Source organism: Astatotilapia calliptera, chromosome 9 (genome assembly GCF_964374335.1).
Source record: "Astatotilapia calliptera chromosome 9, fAstCal68.1, whole genome shotgun sequence".
Classification (NCBI taxonomy): domain Eukaryota; kingdom Metazoa; phylum Chordata; class Actinopteri; order Cichliformes; family Cichlidae; genus Astatotilapia; species Astatotilapia calliptera.
Genome location: NC_137430.1, coordinates 2456809 through 2479978, shown reverse-complemented (window position 1 = coordinate 2479978; position 23170 = coordinate 2456809). Strand labels below are relative to the sequence as shown.

Sequence of the window (23170 nt, the reverse complement as noted above, 5' to 3'; positions counted from 1 at the left end):
AAAAGACCGTGTTAAGCACATGTTAGACTAAAGCCGTGATAAAGCTGACTATGTATTATTATTATCATATATCATTTTTATTGAATGAATATTGAGGGAAATACTTGATAGCATCAAAGCTTAATGAATCCAGATAGTTTGCTGTTTGACATGCAGCCACATAATAGCTTGCTTTGCAGTTTGCAGGCTGAGAAAACAGCGGACGAGGCGCACAGAGTCAGGCTCAGTTTGTCACACAGTGGAAGACAACAGATTCTCTGTTCCTCACATTAAACAAGCTGTAAGACGAATACATGCATGAAGAGCTTCTCCAGCGTTACACAACCAGAATAAACACCACACTGTTCCTCCAAAGCAGGCAACCTCTCCTCTCAGGTGTCCTGGCACACACATCAGGTTCCTGGGGAGCCTGACGAGTGTGATCCATGCTCTAGTTGGAAATAGAGCTGCAACGATTCATCGAGTATTTCGAATAATTTGATAATAAAAAATTCTCGACACAAATTCTTTTCTTCGATGCTTCACTGAAGGCACGGCTCTGTGACGCGCCAGTTTTAAACAGAAACACTGATAACACAACAGCAGCAGACGTGATGACACTTTCACAGTTTAACATGGAGTCGGCGTTTGTTTACGCACCGTGAAGAACGAAGAGGCGGAGCCATTACTGAGACCGTGATCTCAAGCAGAGTGAAGAAAACATGTTTCTAGCCTCCAAAGCAGTCGCGCTGTTACTGTGCTCACCATTAAAACCTTGACTAACGCTAACAGGACTCCTTCATCAGAGCACCTGATCCACCACCGTTTGTTTTACACAGAGAAAATCTGCAGCAAAGCCTCCAGAGCTGCATTAAAACACGCAGATGAACTGTGATTCTCTTATAATTGCACAAAACTGACTCACTCGATTAGCAGTAATGCCCTGCTTACTGTCTGCCCCTCAAATGTTTTTTCCTGGGGTAGAATGATTGTACAATATTCATGTTCAAAAAGAAAGTGGGTGAACAAGGTTCACTTTATTTTAGATTTATTCTAATCCAGCGGTCCCCAACCCCCGGGCCACGGACCGGTCCTGGTCCGTGAGCCATTTAGTACCGGGCCGCGAGAGCTGAGGCTTCGGTGTGAAATATGGTTTTCAGGGCTTTTATCATTAACTCGGTGTCCCTGGGTCTTTTCCCGTCTGTTATGAATAAATCTTCTTCTTTTTTTTGGTTTTATTTTGTTGTACTTATCTGCGACACCTTAAAGGGCGGTGCGTGAAAATATTGTCAGACATAAACCGGTCTGTGGTGCAAAAAAGGTTGGGGACTACTGATCTAATCCACACAGGGTCAGAAGTATACATACAAATATATACATGCATTCAAGCCTTTCAGTAAGTGGTGCTAAAGGATCTACGGTGTCTTCTAACTTGACCAAAGTCTATTAACTGCTCATTATTTACCACAACTACTCGTTTCTCTTTGCAGCGTAGCAAGGATTTAACAACAGTCATTGGACTGACTGGTATTCACAACAAAAGTCAAGTCAAAGAAGCAGAATTACAAATTTACATTAGTTGGTAGGTCTCTTGAAACTCTTCCTAAACAACTGCAGATTCCAACATAATGAGATCAGACAAATGTACATAAGCACACCTTTTCCAGGGTCAAACTGCAAACTGCTCCAAAATCCACTCCTCCAAAGCTCAACTGAACATTTGCCGTTCTAACGATGAGACGAGAATTGAGCTACGTGGCCACAACGGCGAGAGGAGTAAAAGCGAGGCTTTGAAACCTAAGAAAACTGTTCCAGCTGCCGAGCATGCTCTGGCTGTCTCAGAAATTTGAGTGTTATATTTGACAGTTCAATGTCGCTTGACAAACACTCCAAACAACTGTTTTTTTCATCCAAGAAACATTTCTAAACTCAGACTGCTGGTGTCAAAGGCAGAACCTGCTTTTATTTCTTCTCGTTTGGATTATTGTAGTGGTCTTTTTACTTGTTTCAAATCAGCTTTGGATCGCCTTCAGACTGTACAGAACGCTCCAGAATCCAGTTTTGGCTTCTCTTCATTGGTTGTCAGTAAATTTTAGGTTTCATTTTAAAATTGTAGTTTTATCTTTTAGAGCTCTGCACGGTGAGGCTCCCCAGTTTATCTCTGACCTGATGAAACTTCATCCTGAGCACTTAGGTCGTCAGGTCAGAGGTCACTGTTGGTCCTGGGCACCAAGGCTGTGGAGCTCTGTTGTCTTTACGCTGTACAGACTCCATCGACTCTTTAAAAAGCAGCTGAAGACATTTCTATACAAACAAGCTTTTAATTAATGTTTTATATTATTATTTATATTTCTGGTTGTATTGTAACTTTAATGACATATAAATACGTTTAACTCACTTACTGTTTTGCTCCCAGTAGGATCATGCTCTGGGGCTGTTTTGCTCCCAGTGGTACTGGTACATTGCACAAAGTAAACAGGAGGAGGAGGACTGCCTCCAAATTCTTCAACTTCACCTCACATCAACAGCTAGATGTTTTAAGCTTTTGAGCATATGTGAATTAGAGAAACTCCAACATTAACTAAAACGTGTGCTTTCAATTGTTGTTGTTTTAAGTATTAAAGGTGAATGCTGTACAATCAGTCCACCCTGCAAAGACAAGACTTCAAAGAAATCATGTGAAGCTCACATTAACATGACATGCATGCCCATGATCGGTGTACACATCATTCTCACCACAACAATAAGTACGAGGGACTTTGTTCTTTGGGCACAGTAAACTTTCAGCACTGACCTACTTTAAGCCTCCTGCTGTTTGCAAAAATAGAAAAGCAAAAATCCTTCAGTGAGCTGCTTCAGTGATTCTAAAAAGCTCGAGGCTGACTTTCACTGTTCTGCCACATTAACTGCAGTGAGGTCGCACTGCTGTGTGAATGAAAGATTCCCAAAACAAAATCCAGGGAATCCCCTGACAATGTCACTGCTGAGAGAGACGTTCATGGAAATGTTGCAGTCATTCCAGAAATACCTATCACACACTATTAAATGGAGTCATATATTATACATAATGCTGTATAACTGTAGAGCCAAAGGCCAGCAGTGAATTAGGGCATGCATAAAGATAGCAGTGGGGGAATGAGCAACGGCCAACAGAAGCTGCATGCAGCGCTTCAGTGTTTGAAATCATCAGTTCATTTTCATTATCTTGTAACCGACCTTTTAACCTGATTTTCCTGATATAAATGTGTGAAAATAAAAATGCACCGCTACACTGTTGGCCTTCATCTGCTTCTGTCATGGCTGCACTAAATGCACTAATTTGTCACCTAAAAATGGTAAAAAAGAAAGTGCACCCCCTTTGAGTTCTAAGGTTTTACTATCAGGACATAACAAGAAATTACAAAATTTGATAGATTAGGTAAATACAACCTGAGAACAACAACACAAGTGAAATTACACTGTGTCATTTTAACAAAAACTAAGACACAATGCAGGGGACTGTGTGAACAACTCAATACACCATAATCCAGCAGCTTGCAGAACTCTTCCTTTCAAGTAGTTGTTTTCTATTCAGTTCATTTTAATTTTATATATACAGTGCCAAATTATAACAACAGTCGCCTTATATTGTAAGGCAAAGACCCTCCAATAATACAAAGAGAACAGAGAAAGCCCAACAATCATATGACCCCCTATGAGCAGCACTTTGGCAACAGTGGGAAGGAAAAACTCCCTTTTAACAGGAAGAAACCTCCAGCAGAACCAGGCTCAGGGAGGGGCGGGGCCATCTGCTGTGATTGGTTGGGGTGAGAGAAGGAAGACAGGATAAAGACCTGCTGTGGAAGAGAGACAGAGGTTAATAGTAACTAATAATTAATTAAACTAATAATTAAATGCAGAGAGGAGTATAAACACATAGTGAGCAACACTCATTTTGATCCACTGTTCTTTAAAACATTGCTTCGGTTCATTGAGGTCTCTAGTTTATCCACAGCTTTCTTGACTCCTCACCACAGCGTTTGAGGCCTGAACTAACCTCGTAATATCTTGATTCTTTCCATTATCTGATGCCAGTGTGCTTCAGATCGTGGTATTATTCCTGAGAAGTAAAGACTTGCAATTGGCAGGTGTACTTTCTTTTTACTGACTAAACTTTACAGCTTCCTAACATGCACTTATATACTTTTTCCATAATATTCTGCTTAAAGCATTTTTGTGTAGACCCTGCAACTTGAAATTTTGACTCTGATCTCCTTTTGTTACAGTAGGCAGGAGACTAATTCCAGGTCCTTAGACAAAGGTCTTTTTGGTTTAGGGTATATTATACGTCTAATGATTCCCTTAGATGTATACTCACAGCCTAAAAACTATCCAGCAACTAAAATGTTTTCAATTGAGAAGGAGTTAAAACCAGCGTGTTTTCATTTTGTATTTTGGGGGTCGGCTGGAAAAACGAATAGCAGATGGACGATTCTAAGTTGGGCTAAAAACAGCAGCTGAATGTGAGACTGTGCGATGATTTCTGCAAAATCTGATGATTATGATATGTGATTTTTGCTTTTTGAATGATACATATTTCAGAAATGTTGAGGTCTCATAACTGATGCTCATGAACCCAAACATTTAAAATGTAGGGGAGACCGGGGATAGTTGTAACATTTTTGACATTTCTGTCTGTAAATTGGAGCTCGTTTAAGCTAGTGGATTCAAAATGTAATGCAAAGTATTTACATGTCTCTGCTATTAAATAGTGCAGCTATTTTCTCTGCAGCACAATTACCCATTGCATGGTATGGTCTCAAGCACAAAGAGTGAAATGTTACAATTAACCCCATAGTCTGGGTTAGTTGTAACATATCCTGGGGTGAAATGTAACACAATGAAATAAAGGTACTAACAAAACATTAACATGTAATCTTTGTTTATTCAACACATGAATGCACTTAGAGCCCTTTATGTAGCTGTGTGTGTGTGTGTGTGTGTGTGTGTGTGTGTGTGTGTGTGTGTGTGTGTGTGTGTGTGTGTGTGTGTGTGTGACAGAATGCAGAAATCTAGCTTTTGAACATATTCCAACCCCCCAAAAAAGAGAAATTATGGAATTTTCTGCAACTGAATATTTCATTAATTTTGATTGGTCTTCCTTGAGTTTGGCCTCGTTGGCTCAGTGGGCATTATAACCTACAACTCTTGCACCAATTTTGAACATAACAATGAAGCTGAAAAAATGTAGTTGTTCACCAGCATCGCAATTCCATTACTTTTTATCCTGGCTTACCTTGGTGTGGTTTGCAAAGTGCTTCAGAAAGATGAGGAAATCTGTTTCTTGCACCCATCCTGATTTATTTCCACTACCAGTACTTCCTACTGGTCCATCTCTGACACAGTGGTCTGCACAATGTATGTGTGGGAACACAAACAGTGGAGGAATTGTGTTGCCAATGGCATTAACCGCATATACAAAAGCGACCAGTGAACCTCTCTCTGCTGATGTCGTTGCCCCAACTTGTTTAATATAAGTTAAAGTAATAGTGTGGTAAGTTGTAACATCTGCATTATTGTTACAACTGACCCAGACTGTTGCTGTTACAACTGACCCAGACTCCTATAGCCATGAACTAGCTAACATTACAGCCAACGGCTAAAACATTAGCACTAAAGACCTACACAGAATATATCCCCATAGACATACAAATAACACAATTTAGGTTTGATGAGTTTAACTGCAAAGCAGATAATGCTTTCACAAATTGAAATAAAGTAGAAAAACGTACTTTTTGGCATACAAATTACTTTTTTTCATGTTAAATTGTCTGTGTTTGACAAAATGTGCTGATTTTTCACATGTGATAGCAGAACTGAGTTAGGCATGCACAGGATGAGTCACATCATTTGAAACTTAGCTCTGATTGGAGAAATTGGAAGTGTTACAACTATCCCCGGTCTCCCCTAATTTAAAAACATTTGTTTTCGTGGTTTGCATTTTGCTTTCTATTGGATCCAACAGAAAGCAGAAAAAATTAAAAATAAATTAAGAAATGATGCTACGTTGTGATATTGTGTGTATTACCACGGATGATTGTTGAGATGTCAGCGTTTTACTGTGTGAGCAGCTAATATCATACATATTAGAAATATAAAATTCAATAGCTGCAGCTGCACAGCTACTTAAAAAATAGAAAAAAGCAGCAGCCCATTGGCTTTTACTTGACCTATTTTGATAATGAGAACAGGTGGCTGTGCTGAGCACAAGCAGAGGGGGTAAAGGGGGGATGCTGTGCTTTATCACATACTTTAAGTGGATGAAAATCTCGATGAAAACGTGCGCGCCATTTGCTCATCACAGGCTATTGCATTTTAATGCTGACCAATTAGAATTACCTATTTTTATATAGCTTCATATAACGCACCTACTAACAGAGGCTCGTGTGTAATAATGCAGCTCTGATATAAATACGATCAAATCAAATGACATCCTCGCTGTAGCAGGCGTTTGATGGAGGTACAAAGCAAAGCCTGACTCACCTCTACGAAATAGAAGCAGGGCAGCAGGCTAACACTGTCTTTAGTCTGGATCCTCTTCTCTCGTACAGACATGGTCGGCCTCTGAACGTCCAAACAGATCCGAGATGTAACGAGGAAAGAATGGCTGCGCTCCTCCAGGCGTCCTGCTGGAATCAGGAGCGCTCCATACCGCTGTGTATAGCAGTATGCAACAACCGCTCAGTGTTCAGCACGGGGACCCGATGCTCCCTCCAGCGCGACCCTTTATACCTGCTGGTGAGCTGCTGGTGAGCTGCTGGGAGCGCGGTTCTGTGTTTCTTTCCGCTTGCTGTCAGGTAGAGAACAGCGCCTGAGCAACAGAGCGAGAGGAGGAAAGAATGGGGGGGAGAGCGCAGACGCACTGAGGAGGGCTGACGGTGGACCACCAAAGTGGATGTGCATGCAAAAACGTCTGTTTCACATATTCTTATACGTAATATGAATGCTGCTTTGCCACACGCTGCTCACGCTTAGGTGTTATGGCATCATTTGTGGTGATTATGGCGCATAAGCAGCCGTTATCTGTGCGACTGTTCCTCTGCGTTTAAAACACATCGTAAAGGTTTCCCTCTTTGCTTTCCTCATATTTAACGTCACATCAGCAGCGACATCAGAGGCAACTTTATGTATCTGAAAGCTGTTCCTAAATAGTGCCAAAACTGGCATTTCCAACGTACGTCCCCCAAAATCAAATTAAGCCCGATATCGGCTACGGATGTTAAATTCACGTTATATTTTGGTACCATTGACGGATATTTTCCGTTTATGTTAACATTTAGAGGGACTTCTTTTTACTGTAACTCATTAAATGTACGTCTTTATATCCTTAAACACATATTTCCACACAATTACAACCTAATGCACCATTTGCTCACAAATTCTTAAATGTAAACTTCTTAAAATAATCTGTGCTTTGTAAACAGCAACATTTGTACAATTAATGTTAAATATCCTTATATAGTTCTTGAGTTGCAGATATCAGATTTCAGTGTTGATTCAACAGAATTGCCTGATACTGATTTAACTTTGTTTCAATCAGTATTTGATATCTGGGATACTAACGACACCATCCACCTCGTCATAAAACGAGTAAACAGCTAACACGTGAACAAAATAAGTCATCGTTAAAATTTGAGCATTTTTATGTTCCTTGAAATAAATGTTTCTTTATGTGAATACGTTGATATACATTCATTTAAGTGGCTGCGACGTGTTTTCTTCAAACAGGATACCCGACAATCCCAACATTTACCAATATAATAAAAATAATATACTATAGACATAATAACATCCAGAGTGGCTTTAAGGTAGGATCGCTGCCTTGTGGTTGCTGAGCTGATGATACAGTATATGTAGTCAGTTATGGTCAAAGTTTTTTTTTTAAACTCACCTTTTATTCCCAAATGAAATCAGACTGAGCATGTGTGCTAGATTAACACTGTAGGGTCTTTACCTTCAGACAACATTTGTTGACTGCTAAGTGGTGCTAAACTGAACAGCTCCAAAGGTGTTCCTGAAATTTGGGTTTATTAGAACAGAACAGATCTCAGCAGAAGGCTGACAGGACTTTTACCCATAAAATAAACATAAAGTACAGAGAAAAAAACATTTAAATAAAAAGAGATGAGGACAGATTACTACACCAAACCATAAAAACACGTTTACTGGATTTGTTGTGTCAGGGGTGGAACACTTCAAAGAGACCCTGAATCAGTGTCCCCCTAGATTCTCTTCCCTTATTTAAGTCACAGCTCAAAACATACTTGTATGGCTTACTCACTTTAATACAGATGTTGTCAAATCTTGTTTATTGTTTATTGTTTTGCTATTTTAATTTATTTTAATCTATTTTTAATCTACTGCTATATTGATACATTTTTCTCTTTGTAAGGTGAACTTGGGTTTCAGAAAGGCACCCTCAAATATAATGTATTATTATTATTATTATTATTATTATTATTATTATCATGCGGACTGTCATGTATGGAACGCCAGGACTGCCATAATGAATTAATTAAATACACCATTAAATAATTAATTAAATGTGGCAATAATTAATTAAAATTGGAATTAATTAATTAAATAAATAGTTATGACACATGTAATTAATTAATTATTGACACATTTAATTAATTATTTATGTATTTCACATTTTAATTAATTATTGACACATTTAATTAATTAATTATTGACACATTTAATTAATTAATTATCTTCCACAAACCAAGATGGCGGCGCACACAGACGCAGCGGCCCGGAGCTCCTACACTTTTGCACTTTTGGTGGTACTGTGTATTATTTCACACAGTCTGGGGTTACTTCAATACAACAGAGATGATCTACTACAACTAAGCCGTGGAGATCTTCAACTAACATCCGAGTATCTCATCCCCCCGGAGATCGTTAAGCAACCCCCGGGGCTACCCGCAACAGCAAGCCGCAGGAGGAGACGTTGCGAGCGGAGGCAGAAGAGAGGCAAGCGGGGAGGCCTGTGGGCACGGCTAAAGACTAGTCCGTTTAAACCACCACTCCCGATCATATTCCTCTCCAACGCAACGCCCGTTCAATCCGTTACAAACTGGATGAAATACGACTGCAGATCGCCACTCGACGGACTTTTAATAACTGTTCGTGCATGATTTTCACTGAAACCTGGCTGGACAGCGCCATTCCCGATGCGGCTATCGATCTAGCAGGCCGCACCGCCTATCGAGCCGACAGGTCTGCGGACTCGGGTAAGAAGACTGGCGGGGGGCTGTGCATCTATATTAACAACCTTTGGTGCACGAACGTCACGGTAACGGAAAAACTGTGCAGTACAGAGGTAGAACTGTTGGTGTTAAAGTGCCGTCCATTCTATCTCCCTCGGGAATTTTCTGCCGTTTACATCTGCGCTGTTTACATTCCACCAGATGCTAATGCTAAGCTAGCGTTAGCACAATTGAGCAGCAGCATCAATAACAGCCTGGTAGCACACCCGGACAGTGTCTTTATTGCGGCTGGGGATTTTAACCACGCGGACCTGAAATCTGTACTTCACAATTTCCACCGTAATGTGAAGTGTGCTACCAGAGGAGATAGAACGTTGGACCAGGTGTACACCAACATGGCGAATGCGTACAGAGCCCAGGCTTATCCCCACCTGGGTCTGTCAGACCATCTCTCCCTTCTGCTACACCCAATATACACACAAAAGATCAAGAGCACTGGGATTACAACCAAAACCGTGAGAACATGGCCGCAGGACGCTATTCCGATGCTTCAGGACTGTTTCCACTGCACAGACTGGGATGTATTCAAGGTGCAGGACACTGACAATCGTGTCGCATTGGACAGTTACACCTCCACTGTCTTGGACTACATCTGTTTCTGTGTGGACAATGTAACAACTTGGAAACGATTCCGTGTGTTCCCTAATAATCCACCCTGGATGACACACGGAGTTCAACAACTTATTCGAACAAGGAACAACGCTTTCAAATCCGGGGACCAGGAGGCATACAGTGCTGCCAGGGCCAACCTGAGAAGAGGCATCAAGACTGCCAAGCAGCAGCACAGGAGGCGTATCGAGGCCAGGTTTGAGAACAACACAAACCCAAGGCAGGTCTGGGAGGGCATCAGGGCTATCACGGACTACAAAAGAAGAACACCATCACCCTCAGCCGACAGTTCTACTCTGGCTGAGGATCTAAATCTCTTTTATGCCCGTTTTGACAGGGAGAACACCGACCCTGTCCTGTCCCCTCTCCCCTCAACCGACCCTGCTCCGGTCCTGAGCACTCATGAGCTGAGGCGTGTGTTCCGGAGCATTAACACCAGGAAGGCGGCCGGGCCAGATGGAGTGCTGGGCCGGGTGCTAAAAGACTGTGCTGCGGACCTGGCGGACGTCTTCACCTCTATATATAACACCTCGTTGTCCTGTTCACTGGTACCATCCTGTTTCAAAGCAGCAACCATCGTTCCCATCCCAAAACAGTCAAATGTCACATGTCTGAACGATTTCAGACCTGTGGCACTCACCCCCATTCCCGCCAAATGCCTGGAGAGACTGGTCATTAAACACATCAGAGCTGCTTTTCCACCATCCCTGGACTCGCACCAGTTTGCATACAGGGAGAACCGGTCAACCGAGGATGCGATCGCCACAGTGCTGCACACATTACTGAAGCACTTGGAACACAGGAACACCTATGCACGGCTCCTCTTTGTAGACTACAGCTCGGCTTTTAATACCATCCGGCCATACAAACTCCGTCCCAAACTCCACCAACTGGGACTTAACTCCTCTCTGTGCAACTGGATTGTGGACTTCCTCACTAACCGTAGACAGAGTGTCAGAGTGGGTAAGAACACCTCTTCCACCCTTGTGGTCAACACCGGTGCCCCTCAGGGGTGTGTTCTGAGCCCTCTGCTATACACTCTCTTCACCCATGACTGTATTTCCTCCTGCGCGTCCAATCTCATTGTTAAGTTTGCAGATGACACTACAGTGCTCGGACTTGTATCCAACAATGATGAGACAAACTATAGGACAGAGGTGCAACAACTAGAGTCATGGTGCCACGACAATAACTTGGTCTTAAACACCAAAAAGACCAAGGAGATCATTGTAGATTTCCGGAAGAGGGGCCATAACAACCATCTGCCTCTCTTCATTGGCAGTGAGGCGGTGGAGAGGGTGAGCAGTTTTAAATTCTTGGGGGTAACTGTGACCGAGGACCTGTCCTGGGGCAACCATATCACCTCAGTTGTACGGAAGGCCCAACAGCGCCTCTACTACCTGAGGAGACTGCGGAGCGCACACATTCCCAGATCTCTGATGTTGAACTTCTACAACTGTGCCATCAGCAGCGTTCTGACGTATGGATTTCTAGTGTGGTTCCCCAGCTGCACCAAGGCCGATCAGCAAGCACTCCAGTGGGTGGTGAAAGAAGCTGGCAGAATTATTGGAACAAGTCTGCCAGAGATCAGTAATATCTTCCCCACTCGCTGTCTGAGGAGGGTGCACAGTATCCTGCGGGACCAACATCACCCTGCGCGCCACCTTTTCCATCTGCTGCCCTCAGGGAGAAGGTACAGGTCTATACAGGCCAGAACATCCAGACTGGCCAACAGCCTGTATCCACAGGCTGTGAGGCTCCTGAACTCTCTGCCCCCCTCTCACGGACAATAACCATATCCAACTTCTTAATAGCAATGAACTGGTCTGCATTGGTGCATCATATCTTTATTCTCTTCCCCCTCCTGCCCCCCCCCCCCCCTCTTTCTTAAATAGATAACTATCATATCTGATATCATATCTCACAGTACAATAATATTGAATGGGTTGCATTGTTGTATTTTGTCATGTTTCTCAGGTCTTTGTCTGAATTTCTACGAACATTATTGCTAAGGATTGTCTTATTGCATTGGAGTCACACTGGGTTAAATATGTACACTTGGGTTTTAAGGGGTATTTATTATTTTCTTCTTTTTTTTGGGTTGTATGGAAGCCCCAAACGCAATTTCATTGTTCTTGAAAATGACAATAAATAAATAAATACTAAATACACATTTAATTAATTATTTAATGGTGTATTTAATTATTTCATTTTGGCAGTCCTGGCGTCTGGCTCTCATCATGAAATAATTTTATCTGTCAGCCTCACCCATCAAACTCAGGAGGCGGGGTTAACGCTGCCCATGCAGCTTCTCTAACATTTGATTGGTTGCCGTGCAAAGTAAGTCAAAACAGGTCAATCCTAGATAATCGATTGCTTGTGTAGACTTGGGGCAGCCAGGTATCCCAGAATGCAGATCAAATCACAGGCAGCAATGGTGGTGGTGTAGTTTTAAAATACCCCGTTTTTCTGTCACCAGCTACACTTTTAACAGTGTTTTAGCCGCGAATGTCGCGCCGTATGTCTGGTCAGGTTGTCAACATAGAACATGTTTGCAAAAGTGCTCAGATGTTTTCAGAGATTTCACTAGCTCTGCTAACAGTTAGCATGCAGAGTGCACCGAGGGGGTTACGTTAACCGGTTTGTTTACATATTCCACTCTCCGTGTTCCACATGTTGCATTCGCAGATTCTCATTTTCACCGAACGATCGTCTCTTTCCGCCTGGTCTTGTGTCTCTGTGCTTCTGTAACATAAAGAACGAGCTGACATTTTTCTCACGAAACCAGCGATCAGCTCAGCAGACCCTCAGTTTACCTGCATGCATCCTCCTCCTCATCTGTCAGCTGTTTAACACCTGCTGCTAATTCAAGAAACACGCCTACGTTACCTGGTGATAGTCACAGTTTAACTGGGCAGCCGGTGCTCGATATAACGCAATGTCAGCGCATTTTTCTGCACAAGATAAGTAAATATAGTGTTTTCCCCGAGCGCAGAGCTGCTGGAGCTCGTTTCCTTACAGAGCACTTTATAGGCGAACAGCTTCATCAGCGGCTGATGTCCAATCACCGGCACACAGCTTTCAAACCTCAGCTGAGTTTTAGCTCTCAGTGGTTAAACGCTGGACTTCATTCACTCAGGTTCTGTCTGTCGGGTCACGTTTACTTCGCTGTTTTATTTACAACTGAGCAAATCGGTTTGGCTGAGGTTAAAGTTACGTTTCATAACTGCATAGTTTCACAGACGTTTAATGGTTCACTGGCACATGTGTTAGACTGAACTATCATCTAAATATCATCTGTTTTTTAATAGTTATTCAACTGTATTCTAAGCACCAGCTGTCTGTTAGAATGTGATTTTTTTTCTCTCTCTGTTGGCAGAGGTATAAAAATGCGCAGGAAAATCTGACGTGCATGGCGAACTTCACCGACGATATTTAGGGAGGAATAAACACACATCAAACATAAATGAACCATTTGTCTGTCTCCATAATTGAGAGAATTTTCTCTTCTTATGTCAACACTCTCTCTCTCTCTCTCTTTTTTTTTTTTTGCTTTTTCGGTCATGTTATGTTTACCTGTCAAAGGCTTGTTACAAACTATGAAACACATTGTGCAGATTTCTGGATGTTAGAAGAAAACTAATACTGCTCATGAATGAGACTAAAGGCAGGAAGGTGTCCTTTAAAACTAAACATGTTAATAGGACCTCCCTGTTTATATCATAGTTTAAGATATAGCACGTGTATTTCAGTAATAGCCTGCTGAGGCCACTATACGTGCTGGCCTCATATCAAATGTGAAGGCAGACTGAGTCTATGTTTGACGTTTTTTATATCTAATCTTCCTTTTCAAACATTTAAACAGCAGCGAGTCTGCAGCTGAGGGAACACAAACTCAGGTTTGCTCGTTTCTTGGATTCATTTGGTGATTTATTAAATGTATAACTATTATTCTAATCTGCTGCTGAGTCTCTTACACTTTTCTTTATGCTGTATATTTTCACGTCTCTGGAATAGTTGGCAGTTAGATAGTCAGCTGGGAAACTCTGTGTTAACTCATGGAGCTGAGGATATCGTGGATATGCTGACCTCGCTGCGTGGTGTACAGAGCGAGGTCAGCATGATTAATATTCACAATAAAAATATTAGCCGAACATCATGAAGTCTGTATGTGTTTCATAGTGTCGAACAACCTTTGTACAGTTAAAGCCAGCAGTTACTACATGACGGAAACACCAACGTTATCTCTTTTATGTGTTTATACACAGGTCACGCTGATTACTGAACAAAAACCCAAAGATCAGATGTTAAACAGATTTATTTGCTCTCTCTCCTCCTTAAACATGTTTTTAATGTTAGTTATAATTCAGAATTGGCGACTGAAACACGTAGGACACATAAGAACTTCAGGAAATAAAACACCGATAAATATAACCTCAGTAAAAGAAGTCAGCGGGGGTTACTACAGCTGTGTACCGGGGCCTGCGCTTTGTCGGTGGGATTGCTTGCGAGGCGAGCGGGTCTATCCCACGCTTTGCCGTGAGACTGGGCAGACATCTCCGAAATCATCGAAGCACTTTTGCAAAGAGGCTGTATCTTGACAAACCGACCAGACACATGAAGATTAAACCACTACATTCTCGGCTAAAAAAATATTAAAACGGTATTTGGTGACACACAAACAGGGTTTTTCAAAGTTCAGTTCTGTTAGCTTCCACATGCCGGTTGTTGTGTGCTAGAAACAATGGCCACCAGGCCAAAGCAATGGTTTTGACTCGATCAGAGTTAACCCCGCCCCCTGAGTTTGATGGGTGAGGCTGACAGATAAAATTATTTCATGATGAGAGCCAGGCGTCAGGACTGCCAAAATGAAATAAATAAATATATCATTAAATAATTAATTAAATGTGTCAATAATTAATTAATGTGCTGCTGAACTTGGGGAGCCGCTACAACGAGTCTTCAACCTCAGTCTGCGACTGGGGAGAGTGCCCACCCTATGGAAGACGTCCTGCATCGTCCCGGTCCCCAAAAAGAACCGGCCCAATGAGCTGAATGACTTCCGACCGGTGGCACTGACGTCACATCTTATGAAGACTCTAGAGCGGCTCTTCCTCAACCTCCTCCGACCACAGGTACAACATGCCCAGGACCCACTACAGTTTGCATACAAGGCGGGTGTCGGAGTGGAGGATGCCATCCTGTACCTCCTACACAGAGCCCACTCACACCTGGATGGGGGAAAAGGCACGGTCAGGATCCTGCTTCTTGACTTTTCCAGTGCCTTTAATACCATCCGGCCCTGTATGCTTCAAGAAAAACTGAACAGGATGGAGGTGGACCCCTGCCTGGTGGCTTGGATCTCCGACTACCTCACCGACAGACCACAGTACGTCAGGCTGAAGGACATCACGTCTGACACAGTGGTCAGCAGCACAGGAGCACCACAGGGAACTGTGCTGTCCCCTCTTCTCTTCACCCTGTACACCTCTGACTTCTGCTACAACTCTGAATTATGCCATATTCAGAAGTTTGCAGACGACACAAAAAATGAAATTGGATGGTTGTTACATGCATAAGATCCAAACTTGTAATTTGAACTAAATAATTCCATGTTTCTATGGTGAACGTAATTAAATTATGTAGCATCTGCATGAAATTCAGCAACTTAATTTGTCCTTGTTGAGATGACATCATACAATCTAGTAAGAGTGGCTGGATCCAGGCAACTAACCACTCTTACTAGATTGTATGATGTCATCTCAACTGTCCCCTCCCTCCTTTTCCTCCCCATCCCCAGCTACCTCCCTCTTCCCGCTCCACCACACTCACCCACACAGGTAGGGCCTTGGGGTGCGGGTGTGTCACAAGGGTGCAGGGGAGACCCTTCCCCCCCTGTCCCCTTCTGGCCACCTGTGCCTCAATTTTATCTCACAACTTAGACATTCACAATACTCACACTCTCATAACACACACATATATATAGGGCCTTGAGGGTGGGCACGTTAATGGCGTCCAGTGGACGGTCTGTGTACTCAAACCTACCTCTGGCGCTGGTGCCCACCTCTCAATTTTAAATCCATGTAGACATTGAGGGTTCTCGGGAGGGGCCGTGCTAACACCTGCTGCTCTCTGGCAGCAGCACCATGCTCTCCCTTGTTTTAAATGCACTTTAGAACAACACGCAGCAACACTACACCTGAGCGGGAGGAGGGAGGTATGGGGTCTTCACACACCCCTGTTCTCTGCTAGCCATTGGGGCGGGGGGGCTGTGAGGAGATGTTGGCTGTCCGATTGGCCTCCCTGCTGCTGCGGAGCCTGGGACGGTCTGCTTGCCTCCACCCGGGGAGGAAGGGTAACATCTCTTGGGTCTGGGTTCTGTTTCCCCCTCTGGGGGCGAGGGTACCTGGACCCGGGGTATAGAGTATGTTTGGGGAGTGTGATTGTGTGTACATGTCCATTTATGTCAATCCTTACGTTGGGTGAGTGCTGAGTGTTTGTATATGTGTGCATGAGGGTGGGAATGCATGTTTGTGTCTGTGTCTATATGTCAGGTCTCTCCCCTATCTCCCCTCACCACACTCCCTGCCGGTGACTGATGCCCTCAGGGGTCGGTGCATTGGTGGTTCTTGGTGTCCGGGGCTGGGCACTCAGGTATGTACCGGCTCACTCCCGGTGACTACTTGGCGGGGCCTGGCGCCTGTTGCTCGGTCAGGCCTCCTCCGGGGTGCGGGGGGCCCTCGGGCCTCCGGCCTCTGGGCCTGCGGCTCGGTTCACTCTGGCACAGCTGGCTGCCGGCAGAGCCAGCGGGCACGCCGGTGCAGCCCCCTCTAGCTTCTGCTCGGTGGCTACTGGGTGACGCCTCGTCTGGGGATCCTCAGCCCTTCCCATGAGGGTGGCACGATGCCCCTCCAGTGGTCCTCCTTGGGCTCTTATACTCTGGGGCCTCTGGATGTCTGGGGCCTGGATCTCCTCCATGCCTGCTTCATGCCCTGGGGGACGGGCTTTGGCACATTATACACAGTTCAGATTTCCCCTCCTGACCTCTGTCATTGAAAACAAATGGTACAGTGGGGCAAAAAAGTATTTAGTCAGCCACCGATTGTGCAAGTTCCCCCACTTAAAATGATGACAGAGGTCAGTAATTTGCACCAGAGGTACACTTCAACTGTGAGAGACAGAATGTGAAAAAAAAAATTCAGGAATCCACATGGTAGGATTTGTAAAGAATTTATTCGTAAATCAGGGTGGAAAATAAGTATTTGGTCAATAACAAAAATACAACTCAATACTTTGTAACATAACCTTTGTTGGCAATAACAGAGGTCAAACGTTTACTATAGGTCTTTACCAGGTTTGCACACACAGTAGCTGGTATTTTGGCCCATTCCTCCATGCAGATCTTCTCGAGAGCAGTGATGTTTTGGGGCTGTCGCCGAGCAACACGGACTTTCAACTCCCGCCACAGATTTTCTATGGGGTTGAGGTCTGGAGACTGGCTAGGCCACTCCAGGACTTTCAAATGCTTCTTACGGAGCCACTCCTTTGTTGCCCGGGCGGTGTGTTTTGGATCATTGTCATGTTGGAAGACCCAGCCTCGTTTCATCTTCAAAGTTCTCACTGATGGAAGGAGGTTTTGGCTCAAAATCTCACGATACATGGCCCCATTCATTCTGTCCTTAACACGGATCAGTCGTCCTGTCCCCTTGGCAGAAAAACAGCCCCATAGCATGATGTTTCCACCCCCATGCTTCACAGTAGGTATGGTGTTCTTGGGATGCAACTCAGTATTCTTCTTCCTCCAAACACGACGAGTTGAGTTTATACCAAAAAGTTCTACTTTGGTTTCATCTGACCACATGACATTCTCCCAATCCTCTGCTGTATCATCCATGTGCTCTCTGGCAAACTTCAGACGGGCCTGGACATGCACTGGCTTCAGCAGCGGAACACGTCTGGCACTGCGGAATTTGATTCCCTGCCGTTGTAGTGTGTTACTGATGGTGACCTTTGTTACTTTGGTCCCAGCTCTCTGCAGGTCATTCACCAGGTCCCCCCGTGTGGTTCTGGGATCTTTGCTCACCGTTCTCATGATCATTTTGACCCCACGGGATGAGATCTTGCGTGGAGCCCCAGATCGAGGGAGATTATCAGTGGTCTTGTATGTCTTCCATTTTCTGATGATTGCTCCCACAGTTGATTTTTTCACACCAAGCTGCTTGCCTATTGTAGATTCACTCTTCCCAGTCTGGTGCAGGTCTACAATACTTTTCCTGGTGTCCTTCGAAAGCTCTTTGGTCTTGGCCATGGCGGAGTTTGGAGTCTGACTGTTTGAGGCTGTGGACAGGTGTCTTTTATACAGATGATGAGTTCAAACAGGTGCCATTCATACAGGTAATGAGTGGGGGACAGAAAAGCTTCTTACAGAAGACGTTACAGGTCTGTGAGAGCCAGAGATTTTCCTTGTTTGAGGTGACCAAATACTTATTTTCCACCCTAATTTACGAATAAATTCTTTACAAATCCTACCATGTGGATTCATGGATTTTTTTTTCACATTCTGTCTCTCACAGTTGAAGTGTACCTCTGGTGCAAATTACTGACCTCTGTCATCATTTTAAGTGGGGGAACTTGCACAATCGGTGGCTGACTAAATACTTTTTTGCCCCACTGTATATAACCAAGTTTTGTGATTAACTTTTCTTACTGATCAAATACTTATTTTCCACCATAATTAGCAAAAAATTCTTTAGTAATTGGTGTGGCACGGACTCCACACACACACACACACACACACACACACACACACACACACACACACACACACACACACACACACACACACATACACAGGATTTCTGTGATCACAACTCTTTGCGACTTTCAGCTGTTTCACTTTTCAACGTGACAGCACAGGTAACTCCAGGATAGGGATGGGTATCGTTTAGGTTTTATCCGATACCGGTGCCAAACCGGTACTTCTGAAACAGTGCCGGTGCTTAAACGGTGCTCAAACCGGTGCTTAAAGAATGGAGAACACAAAATTGGTCCAAAAACCTCTCATGTTCAGCTGTTTTTTTGTAAAAAGATAACAATGTTAGCCTTTTCTGCAGCTATGGGGCATATATGGTATCACTCTTGGCTGGAAGCAGTGCTTAAACAATGGAAAAAAACACAAACTTTGTCCTAAACCTCTCATGTTTAACCGTTTTCCACTTTTTCTTTGGTCATTTTAGCCTTTTTGGCCAGGGTGAAGGGAGCATCTGGCATCAAACAAGAAGACAGCCGCATGTAGCTACGACGGTGTTTGCTAGTTCACCTTATATGCATTAATGTAATAACGTGGTTAGCCTACTCAACGTAAATTACACACGAACAACATTAAGCTACTCACGCAGAGAAGAACGGCTGCTGCTGCATCATCATCCTCATCATTTCTGCTACACTGGCAGGGCTAGGGGCCAGGACTCTCCTCTTCGGGTTCTTGGGGGATGCTATGCGTCGCCAGGTGATTCATCGGATTCTTGGTGTTACCTCCTTTGACAGTATCACAGTATCAGCTTAAAGCACTTGTTGCTGCTGAGTTTGCATATTTTGCTGTGAAGTACAGCCAGACTTTTGACCGCTTCGCCTTGGACATTTTTAATCTGTAGCTCTGCTCTAAAAGAACGTACGTACCTGGACCCGCCTACTATCCTCGGAAACGTAAAATGATTGGCTAGAATCTAAAGTGTATCACAGCTCAGGAAAAAAAAGCACCGAAATAAAGCACCGAAATGTGCGCTGCTTTTCGGTCTGGTTACTACCGTTTATGTCAGAACCAGTGCCATCATGGCACCGGATACCGGTACCCATCCCTACTCCAGGAGCATCCCCTGCTCTCACGACTCCTCACACTCTTCTCCTCACCTCCTTCATCACTGTACATAAATAGAGCAGAAAGAGCATGATTAATTTTAGTCCACACCTAATTCCTCTGCCACCTCAACGCTGCCCTGAGAGCTCACCATACTGCAGCAGGCCAGAGACCACACCCCCACCTCAATCAGACAATGTGATTTTTTTTGGATTTTCTTTTCTCATTTTGTCTCGCATAGTTGAGGTATACCCAAGATGAAAATTACAGGCCTCTCTAGTCTTTTTAAGTGGGAGAACTTGCACATCTGGTGGCTGACTAAATGCTTTTTTGCCCGACTGTATGTGGCTTAATTTTTTACCTCCCAATAAGAAGTTTTCATTCTTCCTCATGTTGGAAAATGCCACTAAGAGTGTACGGAGAGCATCAAAATATGATACGAAGGGGTTTTTGATCAAACCTCTGCGTAGGCTGATGTTGGGTGAACCGGTGCATCTAACAGGTTAACATTTTCACTTTGGAGTTTGTTTCTTTTCATGTCATGTTTTGTTTGTTTCTCATCAGGTTCATCATTTACAAAGCACCTGGAGAGATTATCCCTGGATCTAACCCTAGAAGATATAACAACAAGATGAACTACTTGTACATTGATTCAGCAAACAGCAAGTCCTACATGCACAATAGACCCGACTACAAGAACCTCAAAGATCCATCTGGTGCCTTGGCCCACACCCTGAGACCAGTCTTGAAGAAAATTAGAAACATGGTGAGACCATTAGTTTGGTCCAGTAATGGTCCTCTACCAAAACACATCATTTAATGCATATGCTGGAAACACTCAATACAGGTACACGTGCAGATTTAAAGTGTGAATGCTGTTTTATCATGATTTTTCATTTTAGCTCCATGAAATGGAGAGAAATAATGATTTGCTTAAATTGTAGGTGCTTAACAGTAGTTCTGACATATCCAGTTGAAACTATTACAAGCGCATGCAAGGGATTGAAGAAAAACAATGGCTGGGTAGTGCTGTCAGTGGACAAGTGAAAAAAACAACATGCCCACTTTAGTCGAAGAGGCAAAAGCGCATCACATGAGACAGCTTCAGGCAACTGAGGAATTTTTATTACCAGGAGAAAAAAATCCACATCCAGAAGCAGGAATTAGATTAGATTCAGTGTTTTCACCATTTCACAAACGTCTATGAGACTGTGCTGTCATGTAGGCCGAGGATGTCTCTTGAAAGTGTTAATGCAGATTTTTTCTTTTTTTTTTTGTATGATTTACAGCTGCCAAACTTTGGATTCATCAGCTACAGTGATCAACCTCCAGGATGTTCCTCACATACCACATTTGGCCACAGTAAAGGTAAAGAAAGCTTCTTTTTACAGACAACACATTGTCAAACATATAAAACAAACACTGGAAAAAGTTTGTTAGACTATTGATCTTATAAAATGACTGAATCATTATTATGAAGGCAGTGAAAGGATTAAAGTGCTTTGAATAAAATGCATCCTATTCCTTATTTTATGACCAGCACTGTAACTGTTTACTGTCCACAGGGGTGATCATGGTGGAAAGAGACAGACCTGGGGTCTGGCTCTTGCACAGCACACCTCAATTCCCCTTCAGAAGAGACCAAAACAATTTCTGGCCTGAATCTGGATTACAACTTGCTCAGACGTTCATCTGTGTAACTTTCAACTATAACCAGTTCATACAGATCGGTAAAAAGTTCGAACTCTGGACATTTCACAATTTAAAGCCCAGAGGCTGATCTAAACCTCACAGTAAAGATCTTGTTTAACTTTTTCCAGGTAAACATCTGCAGTACATCAGAGCTTTTCCATTTGAACATGATATTCCAGATGATTTCCATCAAGAGCTCATAGATGCAACAAAATGGGTTGAAGTTCCCCCATCGAGTGATTACCAAACACTCACATCAAGAGGAGGTCTGAGGTTTTATAGCATTGCTAAACAACAGTTGCAAGAGCCAGGTGAGATGTCTGCATGTTTAAAGGTTAAAGTAATAATCATCCTTTAAATTACACTGTGGAGGTATGGCACAGACGACACAGGAACTCCAGCTTTTCACTCCGACTTTATCCGTCTCCACATAACTTTGCGCCACACACTTGACAACAAACCTCCCAGCAACCTGGGTGTGAGTGGAGCCCCCTAGTTGGCTGCCATAACACCCGTTTTTGTTGGTTAAGCTTTTAATGGTTACAGTGATATTTGTCTGGTCTTAAACCAGACAAATATCATTGGGGATGAGAATGGATGACTTGGAATCTTTAAAGAGAGGACAGGTTTTAGGATCAGCCTAGCTCAATGCCAGTTGACATATATGTATTTACATCCAAATAGAAATTTAGGCGATGATATTTATGCTGCCTATAGCTGCCGACAGCTGCTGCATATCTGAAATCCACGTACTGTTATTCACTTTGTTACTGACGTTATGTCTTCATCAATGGCTGAAATGCAGTGTCTGAGAAGAGAGTGTGAGTGTAAACGGGTTTTAAAAGGTTCAATGTTTCAAAAAGACAGGAAATGCTTTAAATGCTCCTTGATCCTTTTGCAGATGGAGACCTGTACCACACTATTGCCCAGGCAGTTCAGAGTCATGTGTATGTGCAGACGTGGGGCTGCCAGAAAGATCGGGCCGATTCTGACTGCTCAGGCCCCAATCATGTGTACAACATTAAAACTATAAAAAAGGTTCTGGGTCCTGCTAGTACATGGAGTCCTACAAAGGACCATTCAAAGTGGTGTGTGACCAACAGTGAATCCAACAGTGAATGGACCTGTACAGCTGATGTCAACAGGGCTCAAACCCAGTATCAGAGACGAGGCGGGGCGCTGTGCATTGAGAACAGAGACGTAAGAGACAAGTTCTGGGAGTTTGCTAGAGAGTTTGATGAATGTAGTACGACCCCAACCACCATGGACACCAGTGACTGTGAGCCTGACTCAAAAATAATCCACTTGGATCCGTCAGTGACAGGCTGAAAACAGCTCAACTTTACTTCACTGTGGACTTTACCAATCCTGCCGTTAAATATTAAAAACATAAGGAAAAGGAAAGATTCGTAAGTGTTAGTTTAATTATCATTCTGAAAAGATGTGTGACAATATGACAAACAATAAAATAATAAATCTGGATAAAATACATCTGGTTTATGTTATGTTTGTTATGCTTTCACTCATTGTCATTTATTCTGCAGTTGTTGACCCTTTCTGCAGTGCCTCCTGGTGTTTGAATTTCTGCTTCTTTAATTTTCTTTCATACCTAAGAAGATGAATTAATTGCTTAATTAAAAGGATACAAATACAGCTTCAATTAAGTTTATAAGAATAACTTGTGTTTTTGAACAATAACACAGTACTCACTTTGAAACATGCA

General features: G+C 43.2%; 2 protein-coding genes across 2 annotated transcripts in view; one reads left to right on the top strand and one right to left on the bottom strand.

Annotated features, from left to right (window-relative positions):
• plppr4b (phospholipid phosphatase related 4b) overlaps positions 1-6821 on the bottom strand; it is a 53644-nt gene extending 46823 nt beyond the window's left edge. Inside the window, exon 1 of the mRNA XM_026179590.2 lies at positions 6502-6821. Coding sequence (XP_026035375.2) covers positions 6502-6573 — 72 coding nt within the window. The 5' untranslated portion in view covers positions 6574-6821. The remainder of the gene's footprint in view (positions 1-6501) is intronic.
• A 13200-nt stretch (positions 6822-20021) lies between these two features.
• LOC113028728 (plancitoxin-1-like) lies at positions 20022-22938 on the top strand. Its single transcript, XM_080306440.1, has 4 exons — positions 20022-21123; positions 21321-21485; positions 21576-21803; positions 22349-22938. Exons 1-4 carry the CDS (start codon positions 20988-20990, stop codon positions 22774-22776), a joined length of 957 nt encoding a protein of 318 aa, XP_080162566.1. The 5' UTR covers positions 20022-20987; the 3' UTR covers positions 22777-22938.
• Positions 22939-23170: the final 232 nt, after the last annotated feature.